General features: G+C 35.5%; 1 protein-coding gene and 1 pseudogene across 1 annotated transcript in view; one reads left to right on the plus strand and one right to left on the minus strand.

Moving 5' to 3' along the window:
• The window catches only part of IRAK4 (interleukin 1 receptor associated kinase 4), a 61,048-nt gene that overhangs the window by 24,285 nt on the left and 16,405 nt on the right, over window positions 1–20,358 (minus strand). Inside the window, 4 exon segments of the mRNA XM_043967627.1 lie at window positions 2,959–3,142; window positions 3,809–3,918; window positions 14,206–14,320; window positions 19,917–19,981. Of these exon segments, the coding sequence (XP_043823562.1) occupies window positions 2,959–3,142; window positions 3,809–3,918; window positions 14,206–14,320; window positions 19,917–19,981 (474 nt within the window).
• LOC122729144 lies at window positions 15,518–16,068 on the plus strand (annotated as a pseudogene).

The raw sequence follows: 20,358 nt of genomic DNA on the forward strand, positions 1-20,358 counted from the left end.
ATTATATTAAGGCAAAGCTAATTCCTTTTCTAAAAATTAATTCTCTTTAAATTTTAATTTAATTGAATAAAATTAATGTTCCCCCAAATTACACATTTTTTGGTTTGATATACTTTATGCTTTTATTAGGGTTTAATGACAGTGCTGGAAAAAAAAACTATGACTGATGATTACATTAAAATAAGTTGAGAGGGGGACAGCTAGGTAGAGTAGTGGATAGAGCACTGGCCCTAGATTCAGAAGGACCTGAGTTCAAATCCAGCTTCAGACACTTGAAACTAGCTGTGTGACCCTGGGCAAGTCACTTAACCCTCATTGCCCCACCAAAAAAAAAAAAATTAAGTTGAGAGGTTCTGGGGATAGGACATGAGACCTTGGTTAAGAGGCAACACATTTGGGGCTTGAGAGTTCAGGAAGAGATGTGTACTTGGGATTCAGTTGCCACTCAATTTATTACCGCCCAGAACATAACATAAGGCAAAGTACAGAAATAATATTGAGTTAGTAGAGAGAGTTATAAAGCACAGACAGAATCTTAGCCACTCAGAGACACTCATGTGAGGACAGAGGCACAAGGTCCAAGGTCTAAGGATACCAGTGTTGGGAGACGGTACCATTCCAACAGAGGTATTAACTGAAGCCACCTTAGGTTTGGTTCATTTGCACATCAGGCTAATCAGAGGCACCTTGATCCCTTAGTTGAGTCACACAGAAAGGTAGTAAATTGTTTATTACAGCCATTAGGGCCACAAGTAACTATTTTGTCACACACAACGATGATAATATCAGAAAATAATTAAAATTCTATTTATGCCAAGTAGTGGTATTGCTACTAAGTCACTTTTTGCTTATAATTGCAAAATGTTTTCCAGAATGGTTGAACCAATTAACAGCAGCACCATTAAGTAGTGTCTGTCTTACCAAAGATCGTCTAAGAATTGCCATTTTTATCTTGTTATTTTTGCCCATCTGACAGGTATGAAGTAGAACCTTAAATTTTTTTTCTTTTTTTAAAATTTGATTTGGACTATTTTTTCCATCCTTGATCATTTATCTCCAGGGAAAATATTTTATAGGATATCCCAAAAGTCTTAGTGCAGTTTTAAGCTTTAATAATTCAGAAGTATAAATACCACAAACTTATAAAAAAAACATTTGAAACTTAATTAATTTCTTTTTTACTTAGTTTTATAAAATTTTATATATAAAATTTTAATAATACTGGGAACTCCTTGATTATACATTTATGTATAATGTATACAATTATGTATAATGAATCTTCAAAGGTTCTGTTGCTTGACCACCTTGGTCACATGATCTATCTTGACTTTTTTCTTGTGGAACCACATCGAAACTGTCAGTTAATATCAAAACTTCATTCTTTGGATGATCTTAGGACTATGATCATAAATGCAATCTTTTCAGTCAGATAATGAAAGTTTTTTACAAAGTTTGAAAATCAATTAGAACAAGATATTTTAATAAGAATAGAATTATAATAAGAAACAGCATCTCTCAATTTTAAAAAGTTTGTAGGATTTATACTTCTGAAGTTATTAAACCTTAAAACTGTAATAAGGCTTTTTGGGATACCATATATGTTTGTATCAATTTCCTATATGTCTTGTACATCAGACTTTCATCAGAGTTTCATCATAATTTTGTAAAGATTTTTCTCCAGTTAATGACTTCCCTTCTAATTTCAACTGCATTGATTTTGTTTGTGAAAAAGCTTCCTGTCTTATCCAATCAAAATTGTTCATTTTATCTTTTATGATCATCTCTATTCCATGTTTAGTTTTAAAAAAAACACTCCCAGCTACTTTATCAAACAGGGAAGTTCATGTCTTTATATTTATCCAATACTATATTATTGTTTGATTGCTTCTGTCTTATTTACCTAATCTGATAACAATGATCAACTTTTCTATTTTTTAACCAAATAGTTTTGATGATTACTGAAATGTGGTCTAAGTTCTGGTATCCTAGATTTTTTTCCCATCTTTAAGTTTCTCTCTTTCATATATCAAAATTGTATTGCCTCTCTAACTCAGATCTCCTCTACATACATGTAGTTGCTTTTCTTGATTTTTTTCTTTGGTCTATACTACGTGTATAGAGAAGTACATTTAAGATCGTGATGTGTAATGTCAAAGGACTGTACTGTCCTTGGTGGTCAAAATATTTATAAAAGTCTTTGCAGAGTTTTTCCATTTTTCTTTGTTTGTGGTCCTTCCTTTTTCATGCTTTAATGACTTTTAGAATTACTTGTCATGTCTGTCTTTTATCATGCTTTCTTTAAACTTGTTTTTACTTTTACTGCTTCTATTTTATGATTTTTTTGTCTTATGATTTCATAACATTTTTCAACATCTTTCTGTGTAATATTTTACAAATTTATATTCTAAACGGGTCTGTTGATTTTGACTTCAATCTCCACTTACAAAATATTTGCCTTTCAGGTTCTTTTGGTCTCCTTTTTTATGGCAACTCATTTCTAGAAGTTAAATATCTGCATAAAATTATTATAATTAGTGTCAATGTAATTTCTACTATCTATTTCCCATTTTTCCCTGTATATTCATAAGTAATTGAAATTACTTAAGCAGGTCAAGATTGAGTTATTTCAATTATACACCATAGCCTTTTAATCATTCTTTTTTCTAGTTTTACACTAAGTAATCCTTTTTCTAACAATTCAATATTAGACTGCACATAGACACCTAATTCAAGAATGACTCCTACATCAATAGTGTCATTTCCTATTTGTTATTATATAGTCTTCATTTTTTAATGGTTTTCAGTGCTTGCCATATCCAGTGCCTACTGATTCTTTTCTCTAAGAAACTATTCAGAGAGTTAAAGATCCTCTTTTTTTCAAACCCCACCACCATCTGAACAAAACTAATTATATAAATTTTAAGAATAGCATTTTTAACAATTCCACATAAAACTTACCACACCAAAGCTATAAATGTCAGATTTAGGTGTTATCTCTCCTCGTAAAGCTTCAGGTGCCATATAGGCTGTCGTTCCCACAATTCTGCTAGTCATGACTGTTTGGTTAAATTTTGCAGAAGTTCGTGCAAGTCCAAAGTCAGAAATCTTGGGTATGAAGTCCTCATCAAGTAAAATATTTGCACTGAAAAAAAAAAACCGAAATGTTATGAAAAAAAAAATTCCCAATCAAGTAAAATTACTGTTTGTATAACTGTTAAATAATACTTTGAACTTCACAAAGTATAGAAAGAATCTACATTTAGAGCAAAAAGGGGACTTAGAGATTATATAGTCCAAACAAGAGTTTAGAACATAGTTGTAATGAAACAGTTGCCATCTTTTCTTTTTTACTTCTTGAATAAAATTCAAGTGTTTCATGCTAGTTATTATATATAAAATTTATTATAGGCCCACTATACTTTTAAACTAGGATTCACAATATCTTTACTAAAACCTCTCACCTTCTTTTATCCCTAACAAACATGGATCCTAAAAAAAGTGTTTCCAACATCCTAGCCAGTCCCTTCATTCAACAATTTTTTCTTAGAACATATGTTTTAAGAATAATGGATAGGGGGCAGCTAGGTGGCTCAGGGGCAGCTAGGTGGCGCAGTGGATAGAGCACCGACCCTGGAGTCAGGAGTACCTGAGTTCAAATCCGGCATCAGACACTTAACACTTACTAGCTGTGTGACCCTGGGCAAGTCACTTAACCCCAATTGCCTCACTAAAAAAAAAAAGGAATAATGGATAATGGTGAAATGTAAAGACTTTATTTTATAAAAACCAACTTTAATGAAGAATTTACCTTTTAATATCTCTATGAATATGATGGTTTGCATGTAAGTAATAGATGCCATTAGCTGTACCTTGAGCAATTTTGCATCTTGTGTTCCAGGAAAGTGGTGCAGTACCATCCTTAAAATGGGGGAAAAAAGAAGAAAATAAAAAAAGATTGTAATAAACAGTTGAGCAGCAAGATGTAGGAAGAGTAAATACAGAAATATTTAATTTACTTTTGGTTGCTAAAAATAATTATTTTATATGAAATAAGCAATTTTTATTTGCCAGGATGGTGCTAATTAAGAGTTTAATTCTAAAAGTTAAGAATATTTTCTTTAAGCAACTATGATCTAATTCTTGAAAACTGAAATTTTATTTCCCATCAAATTGTATGCAAATCATATTATCCCAATTGTAGTCTAATTTGAATATGATATAGATCTCTTCTAACACTCTCTAATATTTTTATATCCTTTTCAGGAAGATTTAAAGGAGATTAGAGAAATGAGTGATGGATCCAACTATGCGGTGGTACAATACAATAATAACATGTGTATAAGAAGTTGCCTAATAGATTTTTTTGGTACTATTAAAACTAATTATTTGAAATAGAAAATAATTCTGAGGTACTAAGTTTCTGAGTAATTACTGATTTAATAATAATAATTGACAAAGGAGTGATTTACAAAGCTTATTTTTATAACAGAAAAGAGGAATTAAGAAAATACAGCAATCTTAGGAAACTTGTTTTCAACATAATTCAATTGGACAATTCAGATCATCTGACCGTTCACTTCTCTCAGGCTTTCTTAATGTAAATTTGTACTGTTGGCAACATTTAGCTGTCAAAGTTAAATTATCTTAGGAATCTCTGCCCTGAATCTATGGAATTTTGTAAACAAAAAGCTTTAAAAGGACCTGTAATTTGAACAAAGAGGAACTTGTGGTTTCTAGTTACCAGTCAACCCCACCTCTTACCCTCATCCTCCAGCTGCCAGAAAGGGAAACCCAATCTTAGAAGATTACACTACTCAACTTATACTTAACCTCTCCCTCAGGAAAAAGAAAGGAACTTATCCACAAAGACTGGAAAGAGGAACTTAACCTTTAGTCAAACCCCCTTTTTTCTAGCTGCCAGAAAGGGAAACAGCCTTTAAAAGGAGTCTTATCGGGGCAGCTAGGTGGTACAGTGGATAAAGCATCGGCCCAGGAGTCAGGAGTACCTGAGTTCAAATCCGGCCTCAGACACTTAACACTTACTAGCTGTGTGACCCTGAGCAAGTCACTTAACCCCAATTGCCTCACCAAAGCAAAAAAAAAGAAAGAAAAAGGAGTCTTATGATCCCATGATTATTTTATTCCTACAAAGATACATGTCTTACTCTAAATTATCTGCTACTAAATGATAAAGTCTTATCAATTTATCTATTCACTAAATTGCTAGGTAACCTAAAGTTAAGAGAATATCTATATTAGTCTGGCTTGGCTATTTTCCAAACAAGAAAGCTTAATCCTGCAATCAAACTAAAAATAAGTCAAAGAAATCAATACAAACTGATTTAAACGGTATTCCTTTTCAGTATAGATCTGTGATTTCAACAGCATAGGGTACTTTCAATAAGGGCATTCTTTTTTACTATTGTAGACTGGCAAATGTTCTCTAAAATAATGTCTTGAAATGTATTTGCTCATAGTGCAAGCTCACACATCCAGTCCCTTGGAGGATCCAGTCATAGTCCACCTGAGATCTGTGAATTCATACTCCTGAAGCTACAGTTTCATCCCTCATCCCTCACCAAAACTCAGCCCTTGATTACTCCCATTATCTGAATCCTCTGCCCCTCATCATGTGCTGCTATAAATTCACGTTATCCAACTTTAGCTGGGCCATTCTCACTTTTATTCTTCCTTAACTGGCTTTCTCACTCCCCTCAAAAGCTTTTCCAAACCTCTTGTCACCTCAAACTTCTATTTGAACCTCTCTTGGCTGGGCACCTCACTTCTTACTTTACTGAGAAAAGGTGAGCTCTCTCTTCTCCCCTTCTCTTCATTTCAAAACTCTTTGACCTTTCCCAATCTCTCTTCCATTCTCCTGACAATTAGGTGACCCTTCTCCTTCCCAAGACATATACCCTTAATCCCAATAACTCTGTTCTTTTCCAGCATATTGCAACCTCAATTATACTCCCATCTCTAGGCTTCTATCTCTATCAACTGGTTCCTTCCTTTTTGCCTTCAAATATGCCCAAGTCTTCTCCTTCCAAATCTTCACCAGCACTATCCCCTTAAGTAATCAGTCTACATTTCTCTTGCTTTTCTCAGCAAAACTCATGGGGGGGAGGAAAACTTACCTTTTGTTTTTTCTTCGATCCCCTACAATCTAACTTTTAGATCACATCATCCAATGGAAATTGCAGTCCCCAAAGTTACAAGTCAGTTCTTTTTTTTTTAAAAAAATTTAAATTTTATTAGTATCTTTTTTATATAACCATTTCTCCCAGTATCTCTCCTTCTATACCTTTCCAGAGAGCCATTTCATGTAAGAAATATTTTTAAAGAAAAAAGAGGAAAAAAATAGCAAAATTGATCAATATTCAAGTTGAAAAAAATCTGAAAATATATGCAATGTACCACATGCTTAGACATTCTGCCTCTGCAAAAGATGAGGTGTTGTTTTCTATATCTCTTCTCCTAGTCATGTTTGTTGTTTATAATTTTGCAACATTCATTTTTGATCTTTTTATGGTTGTTCTTTTGGTTTACACTGTAGAAGTTATTGCATATATTGTTTTCTTGGTCTCCTTACTTTACTTTGCATCACTTCGAGTAGATCTATTACTTGTACCCCTCATTTTTGAAGCAGAGTAATAATCCATTACATTTATGAACCACCTGTTTAGTTACTCTCCAAATGACAAGCACCTGTTGTTTCCAATTCTTTGCTATCAAAAAAAATGCTGCTATAAATATTTTGGCGTATTGAAGACTTTCTTCTTTTCCATGGCTTCTTTGGAGAATAAGTCACTTTGTTTTCATGATTCCAAGTTGCTTTCCAAAATAGTTGTACTGATTAACAACTCTGCCATGAATGCCTACGTTCCTATCATCTCATGACCCCTCCAACATTGACTAATCTAATTTTTTTGTCCTCTTTGCCAATTTGCAGGGTATAAAAGGAAACATTATTATTAGTGATTTGGAGCATTCTTTCATATTATTGTTAATAGTGTGCTATTCTTTGGAGAACTATTTGTTAATTTCTTTTGACCATTTTTCTAAAAGGGAACGACCTTTTGTCTTAAACATACAACTTTTAACTGTTTATGTTTGTATGCCAAACACTTATCAGAGAAATTTAATACAAAGAAATTTACAATTTTACAATTTACAATTTACAAATTTAATACAATCACCCATTTGATTACTTGTTGATTACTTTGATTCTTGTTATAGGTGTATTAGTTTTATTTCTGGAGAAGTTTTCAGTTACGTATAATCAAAGTCATATATTTCACCTTTTATAACTAATGATAAGGGGTGGCTAGGTGGTGAGGGGCGGCTAGGTGGCGCAGTGGATAAACACCGGCCCTGGATTCGGGAGTACCTAAATTCAAATCCAGCCTCAGACATTTGACACTTACTAGCTGTGTGACCCTGGGCAAGTCACTTAACCCCCATTGCCCTGCCAAAAACCAAAAAATTTTTTAAAAAATAACTAATGATATCCTTTGTTTGGTTAAAAACATGTCTTCTGCTGATAGTTATGAAAGGTATATAATTTGCTTCTCTTCTACATTTTTTTATGATCTGGTCTTTAATATCATGGTCAGGTTTTCTATTAGAATGTATTGTGGGGCAGCTAGGTGGCACAGTGGATAAAGCACTAGCCCCTGGATTCAGGAGGACCTGAGTTCAAATCCAGTTTCAGACACTTGACACTTACTACCTGTGTGACCCTGGGCAAGTCACTTAACCCTCATTGCCCTGCAAAAAAAAAAAAAAAGAATGTATTGTGAAACAGTGTAAGGTGTTATTTTGTTTTTTAGTCATTTCAGTCATATCCAACTCTTCATGACTCCATTTGGAGTTTTCTTGGCAAAGATACTGTAGCATTTTGCCATTTCCTTCTGCGGCTCTTTTTACAGATGAGGAAACTGAAAAACAGGATAAAGTGGCTTGCCCAGGGTTACACAGCTATTAAGTGTATGAGGGAAGATTTGAGTTCAAGATAATGAGACTTTCTGACTCCAGGCCACTCTATCTACTGTGCCACCTAGTTACCCTAAAATTTTTTGTTGTTTAGTCGGTTAGTTGTGTCCCACTCTTTGTGACCTCATTTGGGGGTTTTTGGGGGCAAAGATACTGTAGTAGTTTACCATTTCCTTTACCAAATCATTTTAGTGATGAGGAAACTGAGGCAAACAGGGTTAATTAACTTGCCCAGGATCACACAGCTAGTTGCTGGAGGCTGGATTTGAAAGCAGGTCCTCGTGTTTCCAGGGCTGGCACTCTATCTACTACACCACATAGCTGCCCCAAAATTTAATTGGACTATATTATTGTTTAGTCATTTCAATTGTGTGCAACTCTGCATGACCCCCTTTTGGGTGTTTTCTTGGCAGAGATACTGGAGTGGCTTGCCCATTCCTTCTCTAGCTCATTTTATAGATGAGGAATTTGTCCAGAGTCACACAGCTAGTTAATGTCTGAGGTCACATTTGAATTCAGGTTTTCCTAACTCCAGGCCCTGCACTATATCCATGGCACCACCCAGTCTAAGCCTAAAGTCTTCCAGATTGATTTCCAGTCTTCCAAGCAGTTTATATCCAAAAGCAGTTCTTTCCCATGTAATTTTTTTTCTAGTTTATTGAACACTGGGTTCCTGAGTTCCTTGGAATTTCTTCCTAACCACTGATCTCGATTTTTTAATCAGTACAATATGTTTTTTGTTTGGTTTTGGTGAGGCAAATGGGGTTAAATGACTTGCCATGGGTCACACAGCTGGTAAGTGTCAAATGTCTGAAGCCGGATTTGAACTCAGGTACTCCTGACTCCAGGGCCGGTGCTCTATCCACTGCACCACCTAGCTGCCCCAGTACAATACGTTTTTGATCACTGCTGCTTGATAATATTGTTTGAGGTATGAAAGTACTATTCTACTTTTGTCCCTACCTATTTTCATCCTTTCTCTTAATATTCTAGATCTTTATTTTTCCAAATGAATTTGTTTTTACAAAATTTTATAGTTATTTCTTTGATAATATAATCAGCATGGCATTAAAATTGAAAATTAACATTGCTAGCACTGTCATTTACATTATGGCATTCATTACCCAGCCATGAGAACTGAATATTTCTCCAACTATTTAAGTTGTCCTGTATTTCTTTAAAGAGGCACTTCATAATTAAATCTATACATCTTTTATGTGTCTTAGTAGACTGATCCCTAAATATTTTACGCATTTTATAGTTATTTGGAATGGGATTTCCCTGTCCAATACTGGTTTTTGTTATTATATAGAAATAATATTGAAATTTTAGTTTATTTTATTTTCAGGGGGGCGGTGCAATGAGAGTTAAATGACTTGCCCATGGTCACACAGCTAGTAAGTGTCAAGTGAGGTCAAATTTGAACTCAGGTCCTCCTGAATCTAGGGTCAGTGCTTTATCCACTGCACCACCTAGCTGGCCCAAAATTTTTAGTTTCTTTTGAAACTGTTGAAGCTATTATCGATCTTTCTTGATTCCCTAAAATTTTCAGCAAAAAAAGGGTCTTTTTTCTGTGACTGCCTTGAATTCCTTTCTCATGTCTTATTGCTATTAATACCAATTCCAGAACTATATCAAATAATAGTATGAAAAGTTTACTGGGAAAGCTTCTACAATTCTCATTTGTATGTGTTATGCTTACTTTTTGTTGCTAAAAACAAAAATCCCTCTTTGCCTATAGTGTAGAAGTTAGGGAGTTTCTTTTAATCATAAATGAGTGTTAGACTTTGTCAAAGATCTTTTCTGAATCCATTGAGATAATCATTTGGTTTTGGATGTTTTCATTTTAATATGATTAGGTTGATTGTTTTTCTACTGTTCAACCATCCTTACATCGCTGGTTATAAATCTGACTTAATAATGATGATTTAATTCTTAGATGAACTGCTTTAGTCTTTATGGCAGAATTTTAAAAATTTGAATCAATATTCTTTAATATATTGGTCCAAAGTTCTCCTTCTGTGCTTTATTCTTTCCTAGCTTAGGTATTAACATTATATTTGTCTTATAAAAGGACTTTAGTAGAGGGTTTCATTTCTCAATTTTTGCAAACATTTATGTAGCATTGGTCCTTATTGTTACAAGTTTGACAGAATTCTCCAGTGAATTCACTCAGCACTATGAGTTTTTACTTGATAACTTCTTATAGCTAGCTCCATTTCTTTTCCTGAGATAGAAATTTTAAAGATATACATTTGGTATGCAGGTAGTTTGAATATGTTATATTTTTAAGTTATTACTCTATTTCTTTTATGTTCCTAGTTTTGTTAATATAGAACTGTGTATAATAGGTTCTAATAATACTTTTTGTTCTAGTTTTGTTGTGATTTTTGCCTCATTTGCTATTTTGTTGATTTGATTTTTTGCCACTTTCTTTTTAATGGATTTTACTAGCTTTTTCAAACAATCAGCTTTTTAGTTCTATTTATCATTTCAGTATTTTATTTAGTTTAGTTTTATTTAGGGATGTATCAGATATTCAAGGAGAACTAGCACCTTGGGCATGAGGGTATGAGGGTATGAGCCTTTTCAGGGCTGCTCATCCACCTTTGGTGTCCATCTGCTATTCAACTCTCACTTATGATTCCAAGAAGTTATAACATGCAGAGCAACCATACCTTCATAAAACTGTTTCAGCAGAAGGGCTAAACCAGGTTAAGGGTGACTGACAGGCCTCAAAACTTACTGATGAGTTAGGGGGATGTCTACCCCAAGCATGTGGAATGGGTAGATGAGAAAAATTGTTTTAATAGCCATGAAAACTACTGAAGCAGGCACTGTGAAGTACTTCAAGTTTAGTTAAGACATCAAAGTCATCCACTGCATCCTGGACCATTGCCAATTGTCTCGATTTTTGTCTTTCCCCTGAACTTCCATGATTCTGGAAGAGTAAGGCTGCTGATTTTCTGCAACAATTCCTCACTTAAATTTGAATCATATGCAAGTCATCACCTGTGATGTCACCAGTCCTCTTTGAAAATGAAGGATAAACAACAATTTAGTTCCCAGTTTATGTATTTCTCTTTCACTTCTGTATATTTGCATTACCAATCAATTATTTTCTCTTTTCCTTTTTTAGTAAGATTTCTCACTATGGATTCAAATTTTTTCTACAATTCTAATTATTTATGCCATGCTGGCCATAAATTCTGGTTTTATGATCCTTAATTTCTCTTGAATTATTTGAGAACATTCTTTTGTGATTCCATGTTTTCTTGAGAATCTAAGGATTCTGTTGATATATCTGCTTGTGTTCAAAGTCCTTAACAGGTTGTTTTTTTCCTACTGAGATCTTTGGCAATTTAATTCTTTTTTCTTTTTGCTCATTTTATGACTTTTTCCCCTTTGATAGTGGTTTCCCTAAAGGCTAGACCTTGAAGCTGTCTCAACCTCTTCCCATACTGGGGAATTCATTTTTCATTATCTTCCACATCTGGTCCAAGTGATTGCCACAGGTACATAACTTTCCTCAACTGAATACCAGTCTCCTTTCCTTCAAGCCTGATGAAGTCCCACACACATGTTGGCACCATGCCCCAGCTCCCATTATTCCTTAGTTGTTCAACTGAACATTATTACAACACAGCCTATTGCCATGCTATTGTTCCAGGGAGAGCACACTTACTGCTTTCCACAGCAGAGGTTGGAGGTGGAGGGAAAGTTGTGTTCTATTGCAAACCTTTGGGTGGCTTGTGCAATCCTGCCAGGGTAAAGTAGCTGGTCAGGGAGAGAGTACAAAGTAATCAATTTAGCTTCAATCCTTCATCATTCACTGAATGAATGAAGCATTTGTTAAGAGCTTACTAAGCAAGGCACCATGGTAAGTGCTGGAAATGAAAATAGAAAAGTAAGATAGTCCCTATTCCTAAAGGGCATAAACCATACATGTGGAAAGTTCTGGCTTCAAGTCAGATGGAAAGGTCCCAAGACCCTTAGGGTACAGAAGAGAAGTAAATGGCAATGCCTATTCTTTAATGTAATTTCCACAAATAAAACCATTTCTGATACTGGACCAAGGACCAAAAGTGCCAAGGATTTTGGTGGCAAGAGCTTTCTTTTCTGGTTCTTCAGTAGCTGTGGCTCACCTGCTGGAGCAACTATTAACTGACAGGACTCATCTCCCCAGTGGTTTCTTCCCAAGAAAATGTCTGATGGCACTAAGCTGAAAGAATAACTATTCCCAAAGCTCTTGGTTTCAGTGTCCTACCTTGTCTCCAGGATGGTTCAAAATTAGGAAAACAATCAACATAATTGCAAACAAGGATTAAAAACAAAAATTTATTGAATATTTCTAATTGAGAGTCATCTAAATGTCAATAAGACCCAAACTGTCTTTTCCCCCATGTACATTTCTCTTCCAAGCTTCTAAATTTCCATTGAAAGCACCAATATTCTTCCTTTTACCCAGGTTCATAACCTTGCCATCACCCTTGTTCTCCCTCACTCCACATAACAAATCAGTTTCCAAATCTTGCTGTTTTTGCCTCCACTACAATTCTACAACACTACATCCTACCCTTTCTCTCTACTCACACAACTATTACCTTATTTCAGGCCCTCATGACCTCTTTTTTTTTTTTTTTTTTGGTGAGGCAATTGGGGTTAAGTGACTTGCCCAGGGTCACACAGCTAGTAAGTGTCAAGTGTCTGAGGCTGGATTTGAACTCAGGTCCTTCTGACTCCAGGGCTGGTGCTCTATCCACTGCTCCACCTAGCTGCCCTCCTCATGACTTCTTGCCTACATTATTTAAGAAACTTTCAAATTATTATTCTTACTTCACATTTGTCTCCAATTCAATCTGTCCTCCACACAACTACCAAAGTAATTTTCCTTAAATGCAGATCTGGAGACATCACTCTCCTACTTAAAAAACTCCAGTGGCTTCTTATTACCTCAAGAATCAAATGTGAACTCCTCTTTTCAACTTTTAAAGTATGTTATAACTTTATCCCAATATATACTTCCAGCCTCATCACTCCTCCTTCCATATTGTGCAATCTACCCAAATTGGCTGTCTCTCTATTCTTCATACTAGATACTCCATCTCTCATCTTTATACCTTTGCACTGTCCATTCACTATATCAAGAATCTATTGCCTCTTCACCTCCATCTTAAAGAATTCTTCTCTTCCTTTAAGGTACCATCTCTTACATCAAGCTTCTCATACCCTCAGCTGCTAGGGTCCTCTCTCTCAAACTTCCTTGCATATTTAACCATTCTATGTATATATCTATATACTTCTATATGTCCCTTTGCCTCCCCCATTAGAACAAAAGCTTATTATTACAGATTGTTTCATTTACTATATTTGTCTCCCCATTTCCTAGCATTGTATCTGACATATCATGAGCTTATGATGTCCCCACCTGACATGTTTACATTTATTTTAGTCAGCCAGAGAACATAATTAACTCAAGGCAAAAACAATTAAGTAAGAACAAATACAGCATCTTCCCCAAAAACCTGGGGTACATTTTCCCACAAAAATACAAAGATTAATTGCAAAGAACAAATGCCTATAGAGTTGACTAGCAGAGGATACACAGGTAACATATATGGCCAAGACAACTTATACTTCCCCCTTCCATGTCATCTTCTAATTGCTTCATAATGCTCCTCATGCAAGCATCTTTGATGGATGAGTACCTGGGACACTGAGAGGTTTAAATGTACTGCTCAAGGTCACATTTTGCAGAAATGGAAGTCTGATGCAAGTTATTCTGACTCTGAGACTAGGAACCACATCACACTGCTTCTTAGCATAAAGGCATATCATCAAAGATACATCATCAATAAAGGAGTTAGGCCTGTCATATAACAGAGCTAGGGATAAAAATGAACAAAGGTGCTATATTATCACATACAAAATGTTAAAATTCCTCAAGTGAATCCTCCAGCATTAAAGAACTCTACGGTGCATTTATGATCAGACATAGGCAAAAATAGCATAGGATAAGAAGGTATGAACAAGTTGTACATGGTATTGTGGGGAGTTCAGATATAGGGAGATACTAGATTCATGGAACTTTAAGAGGACAGAAGGAAAATGTGAGAAGAATGTGAATATGAAGCAAAGTATAAAATTAGCATACTTCAGAAAATTTAAATGTCACTTTTTTTTTTAAACAAAATAACTTACTAAGAAACTTACCAGACAAGATAGTCTGTCAAGCAATGAACCATTGGGCATATAGACATACACCAAACAGAAGTTGTCACTATCACTTGAGAAACCAAGTAGTTCTACTAAGTTTTCATGTTGACACCTGTGGCAAATAATTTTTTAAAGGAATTAAGTGTTTGAAATCTTAAATAATTAAGTTCATTTCAAAGCTGGAAGTTTTTTAAGGTTGGTTATAAAACACCTAAGTGGTATAGTAGATAGAGCACCCTACCTGAAACATGAAGATGTGAGTTCAAATCTGGCCTCAGATACTTGTTAGCTGTGTGACCCTGGGCGAGTCACTTAATCCCTATTTGACTCAGTTTCTCATCTGTAAAATGGGGACACACTGAAGAAGGAAATGGCCAACTATTCCTTTGTCTTTGCCATAAAAACCCCAGTGTGAGATTTAAACTTGGATATAAGAGCATTAAACTCCCCCTTTAACTTTTCCCTTATATATCTCCCAGACCACTCAGGAAAAGAAGTCTCTGAGCTTTAATCAGTGAGGGATTAGCTTTTATTGTTTGAGGATTAATTAGATAACAAAAAGGTGATACCAATTAGGGAAATAGGAAAGTAGAAATACAAATGAATAATCTTAGATCTAAACTTAGTCTATATTCCATTATAAAACTCAATGAATCCCAAAACTGCCTGTCAGACCGAGAACCAGAGTCGACCACCAAACTCGTGTGCCGCCACCACTAAGCTGAGAAGCCAGAGTGAGAGAGGCAGAGAGCGAACTTCCGTTCCACTCTCAGTTTTTTGTTTTGTTTTGTTTTTTTGCAGGGCACTGGGAGTTAAGTGACTTGCCCAGGGTCACACAGCTAGTAAGTATCACGTGTCTGAGGCTGGATTTGAACTCAAGTACTCCTGAATCCAGGGCCGGTGTTTTATCCACTGCGCTATCTAGCTGCCCCCACTCTCAGTTTTAAGTTGGCATCCCGGAAGTATGGCGTGCTTGGTCATGGCTCTCCGGGAAGCAGCAGGCACACCGCCGTTTGTCGCAGTCTCCTCCCCAAAAGGGCGGTCCTTCAAAAGCTGTTTCAGTAGCATGCGCTCAACTCTCAAATGATTAAGCTAAAACTTCCATTTTTTACCACACCAGGGACAAAGTCTATGGGGTTATGTAGAATCAGACACAATTGAATGATTAATCAACAAAACAGATAGCTGAAGAAGAGGCCCAAATATCTTATTTTTACTTTCTCACTACTGTTAACAGTTTCTTCTCTCTCTCTCTCTCTTTTAAAAAAGACTAGGTCCAGGTTGGGCTGAAGATGAAAAGCAGGGCGAGATGGCCTTGTGTGCCCTTGCAGGCACCTTTCTGACCCACCAGTAGAAGGTGCTACAGCTCTACAAGCAAGTGCTTTGCCCCCTCGAGTCCTGGGTATTCCATAGGGATGCATGTTGCTTCAAAGCTTGTTTGCTGAGACCTCAATTTGAAGAACATAAAAATGAAAAAAAAAATATGGTAAAGGCCACCAAACTGCTTATGAAGGGTGAGCAAGAATTTCGGGCTAACCAGCATCCTCAACCATATATTATCCCTGATTCCCCTCGAGGCACTTCCTTTGAAAGATATGAGTGTTGCAAGGTTCCTGAGTGGTGCTTAGACTACTGGCACCCCTTTAAGAAGGGGATGTACCCTGATTACTTTGCCAAGAGGAAGAAGTGGAAGGAACTATGCTTAGAAAGTTGGGACCATGAGGTTCAGCAACTGAAGGAAGAAACCCCACTTAATGGTCTGAATGGACTGAAGCTCGGCAAGCTGCCCGAAAGGAAGGTCATTTGCCACCACTATGGTGGAATATTGTCACTAGGCCCCGAGAGTGCCCCTCAGACTAACATAAGTACACACTCTATACTTTCGAGTGTGTATACTGAATATGTAGACAAATATATGTGAAATAATAAAATTACTAAACTGACAAAAAAAAAAAAAAGATTGTGTCTCCTTGGAAATGCAAAGATGACTCATGGGCCTGATTCCACTTACTAATTGGCAGAAGAACTTTGACTTGTTCTGTTTACAACTTAGGTTGGTTTTCCCTTCCTTAGACATTCTCTTCCACCCCCCACCCAGGGGCTCATAATATTGATATTAGACTCAGTTTGGTTAGCCTGCTACAACTCATAACTCCCAAGCTCAAGAGTTCCACTACCCTCAGACTTCCTGATAGCTAGGATTAAAGAGAGATGTACCATTATACCCAATCCCTTTTCTTTTTTAATAATTTATTATAATCTCAATACCAAACATCAATAAAAACAAATTAAACCTCACAATTATTTATATTTGAGGATTCTTCTAATTTTTAGTAGGCAATAATTCAATAATAGAAATAATCAAGTTCTATTTTGCTTTTTGGAGCAAAAGTGCTTCAGGTTTCATTAACTTGGAAATTATGACCATTTAGTCAAGAACTGTGATGGTTTTCTTTGCTTAGCTTTTTTCTTCATAACAAGTATAAGCAAGATTGTAGAATTATTTAAAACCTTTGGTCACGGGGCGGCTAGATGGCGCAGTGGATAAAGCACCGGCCCAGGATTCAGGAGTACCTGAGTTCAAATCCGGCCTCAGACACTTGACACTTACTAGCTGTGTGATCATGGGCAAGTCACTTAACCCCCATTGCCTAAAAAAACAAAAAAAAACAAAAAACAAAAAAAAACCTTTGGTCACAAACATTTTAGGCATCCCCAAACAAATGAGAAGCATCAATATTAAAAATACTAATTAGAGAGGGGCAGAGCCAAGATGGTAGAGAAAAGACAAGGACTCACCTGAGCTCTCCCCCAAACCCCTCCAAATAACTTTAAATAATACCCCAAAACAAATTCTGAAGCAGCAAAACCTGCGCAAGAATGGGGTGAAACAATTTTCTAGCACAAAACAACTTAGAAAGTTGGCGGGAAAGGTCTGTTGCACCAGGGTGAGAGTGGAGCATAGTCTAGCCAAGGCCATGCCCCAGTTTAAATGAATAAACTTCTTTGGTTTAATTTGAGTTGATGAAAGGTCATAGGATTTCAATTTAGAAAAGACCTTGAAAATCATTTAGTACAACTCCCCTATAATTTTAAAGATGAGTAAATAGGGGGCAGCTAGATGGCACAGTGGATAGAGCACCGGCCCTGGAGTCAGGAGTACCTGAGTTCAAATCCGGCCTCAGACACTTAACACTTACTAGCTGTGTGACCCTGGGCAAGTCACTTAACCCCAACTGCCTCACTAAAAAAACAAAACAAAACAAAAAAAAGATGAGTAAATAGGCCCCCCAAAAAATCAAGTGACTCGCTTAAGGTAACATAATTAGTACTTTAAGTAATAGAAACCAGGTCCTTTATCTACAAATAGTCATTTTGCTACTATATAAAAAAAACTGTTTTCATTATGTATGTACTTGTCAGTAATAAAACTATTTCTTTTATAACATCTTCTGATTCATAGATTTGGTTATGACACCATCCCCTCAATATATTCCCCCCAATTAATGACAATACTTCACAATCCGTAGTCACTGACAATGCTCAAGGCCTTTCTGGCCAATGCAGCTATGAAGACCCTTAGATTTCTTTCTTAAGCAATTGTTATACTTTTAAATTTCATAAATCATGTCACTGTTTAACCCTTAAAAATGTCCACTCAAATTAATTTTCCCTATCGATTTTGCTAAACCTAAATAAAAGGATGATTTACAAGTACTCACTGGAAAGGCATAGGATTTATCATATGGCCAGAAGCTACAAGAGACATTATTTCATGGGACATTTTAGGTCATTGTGAATTGTAGTATTAATGATAAATTTTTACAGAAAGATATCATGAAAATAATTGTAGATGATGCAACATTAATTACTAAGGACAAAATGGTAAAGAAAATCCATGAAGAACTTGCTAAGATTTTCCAAATCAAATCAATATACACTTGAGATTCTTGGTGACTTTAACGCAAAGGTGGGAAAAAGTAAGGATGGAAGAAATAAATGGGAAAGTCTGGGTCAGAAGAAAGAAGCGAAAGAGGCCAAAGACTTATCGATTATCCTGCGCATGTTGGCACATGCCTGTAATACCTGCTACTAAGCATTGGTAAATTGGTGCGTCTTTTGAGCTTAAGATGAAAGGGTGTCCACGCTAGATTTAGCAACAATATCATGAGCTCCCAGGAGCAGAGGGGCCACTAAGTTGCCTAAAAAGGGGTAAACTGGCCCAAGGTGGAAACAGAAGTAAAACTCCTATGCCAATCAGTAGTGCAACTGGGCACATAAGTAACCCCTGGACTTCTAACGGGAGAAAGATAGGGACACTTAGTCTCGAAAAAAGAAAGGAAAGATTATGCTGAAGCCTTACAAATTTATAGTACATACACTTTGCTTAAACACCAAAGAAAAACTGGTAAGTATTGGACATGGTAAACACCAAATAACATCACAAAGAATGAAAGTGACTACATTTTAGTATATAGGAAAATATTTATCATTAATGTGAGTTATCCTAAGGCTCTCAATTTGTCAGAGCTAAGATAAAAATTTATAACGTGAAAAAAGAAATCAGAAAAATATATGGCACATGCTCTAAAAGATCTGACCCTGATTTAAATAAATTATAGAAAATTAATAAAGGGGAATAGACAACAGACATAACAATGACACCAACTAAAATAATGTCATCCACAAGTTAAACAATGTAAATTAACTGTCATTATAAAGAGATCAAAGAACCTATAATGCACCTTAATAAATAAACATTTGACTTACTTCCCAAATGAAGAGGGATGGTTATTAGAGGCAATACTGATTTAGCATATAAACTCATCCGTTAAATGTGGTATAGGATGATACTGGTTGGGAGAAGCAGTTAGGAGTAAAACCAGTCTAAAAATAAAGAAAGCAAGTATTCCCATGGTTGAAAAGGGAAAGGAGACAATGAACACAAGAAAAATGGAAAAACGAAAAACCCTAAACTATTTTTTTGTTATCAAGGATAGTGGATATTTGTTCCCTAACATCCTGGAACTTGAGATGCTTTTAGAAAAGGGAGAAACAACATTAAAGAAGACTAACAACAATTTATAGCTCTTTAAGGTTTATAAAACACAATACATGTTTTCTCATTTGATACTTATAACAACCCTGTGAAATAGGTCTTATTATTATTGCCATTTTATAGATGAGGAAACTGAGGCTTAGAGGGGTTAAGTGGCTTGCCAGAGTTACAGCTAGTAAGGGTCAAATTTATTCTCATAGCTCTATATCTTTATTAGGGATATTTGGAGATCTCCTTACTTAAAGGCACCAGTCCTTGGGAATTCTGAGGACATTCTGTATCTTAAAATAACTAAAAATGCTAAGAATTGAAATTCTATATGATTTCTCATGATACTATTTTTAAACACATGACTGTTCATATATTTTGCTGATTTACATATCTCTAGTTATGCTGATATGAGAATAACAGAATTTTAGACCTAGAAGAGACCTTAAAGTTGGTCTAGTCTAATCCTTGTTTTTTCATTTCACATATAGAAATCAAGAACCAGAGAAGTTATATGCCTTAAACAAGGTTACACAGATTATATCATAGCTAGGAATAGAACCTTTATCTCCTGACCTCTATTCCCATGCTCATTTTTTTTTTCTGGTGCTTTTTTTTTCTGGTATTCTTTCATCCGCAAAATTGTCTTTTTAATACTTACTCTGCCATTATTTTTATTTCTTGTTCAAATTGTTGTTTTAGTTCTTCACTACACATATCAGCCATCTATAAAACAAAAATATCACCAAGTCACAGATTCTATAATTAGAAGAAACTTCAGGTAATCATCTGATCTGGCACTTGTCAAACAAATATCTGAAGCTCAGACATAGGAAATAACTTTTCCGAGGTCTGGGTGGTAAAGGGGGAAAAATATAAAATACCAATGAAGGAAATTACATGAAAGCATATTTATGAAGCAATTCTCTCAGAGAGTTTTAAATCAGGGAAAAATTTCGATCACTCTCAGATGCTTATGTTTTTAAAAGATTCGGTAGGCTTAGGGCAACATGTTATGAAATGTGCCCTAAAGAGCTAGTAAACCTGAATTTTTGCTTACAGTTTTCTGTTTAACATGGAAATGTTGCTGTTCTATAAATGTA

This window comes from Dromiciops gliroides, chromosome 5, assembly GCF_019393635.1.
Source record: "Dromiciops gliroides isolate mDroGli1 chromosome 5, mDroGli1.pri, whole genome shotgun sequence".
Classification (NCBI taxonomy): Eukaryota; Metazoa; Chordata; class Mammalia; order Microbiotheria; family Microbiotheriidae; genus Dromiciops; species Dromiciops gliroides.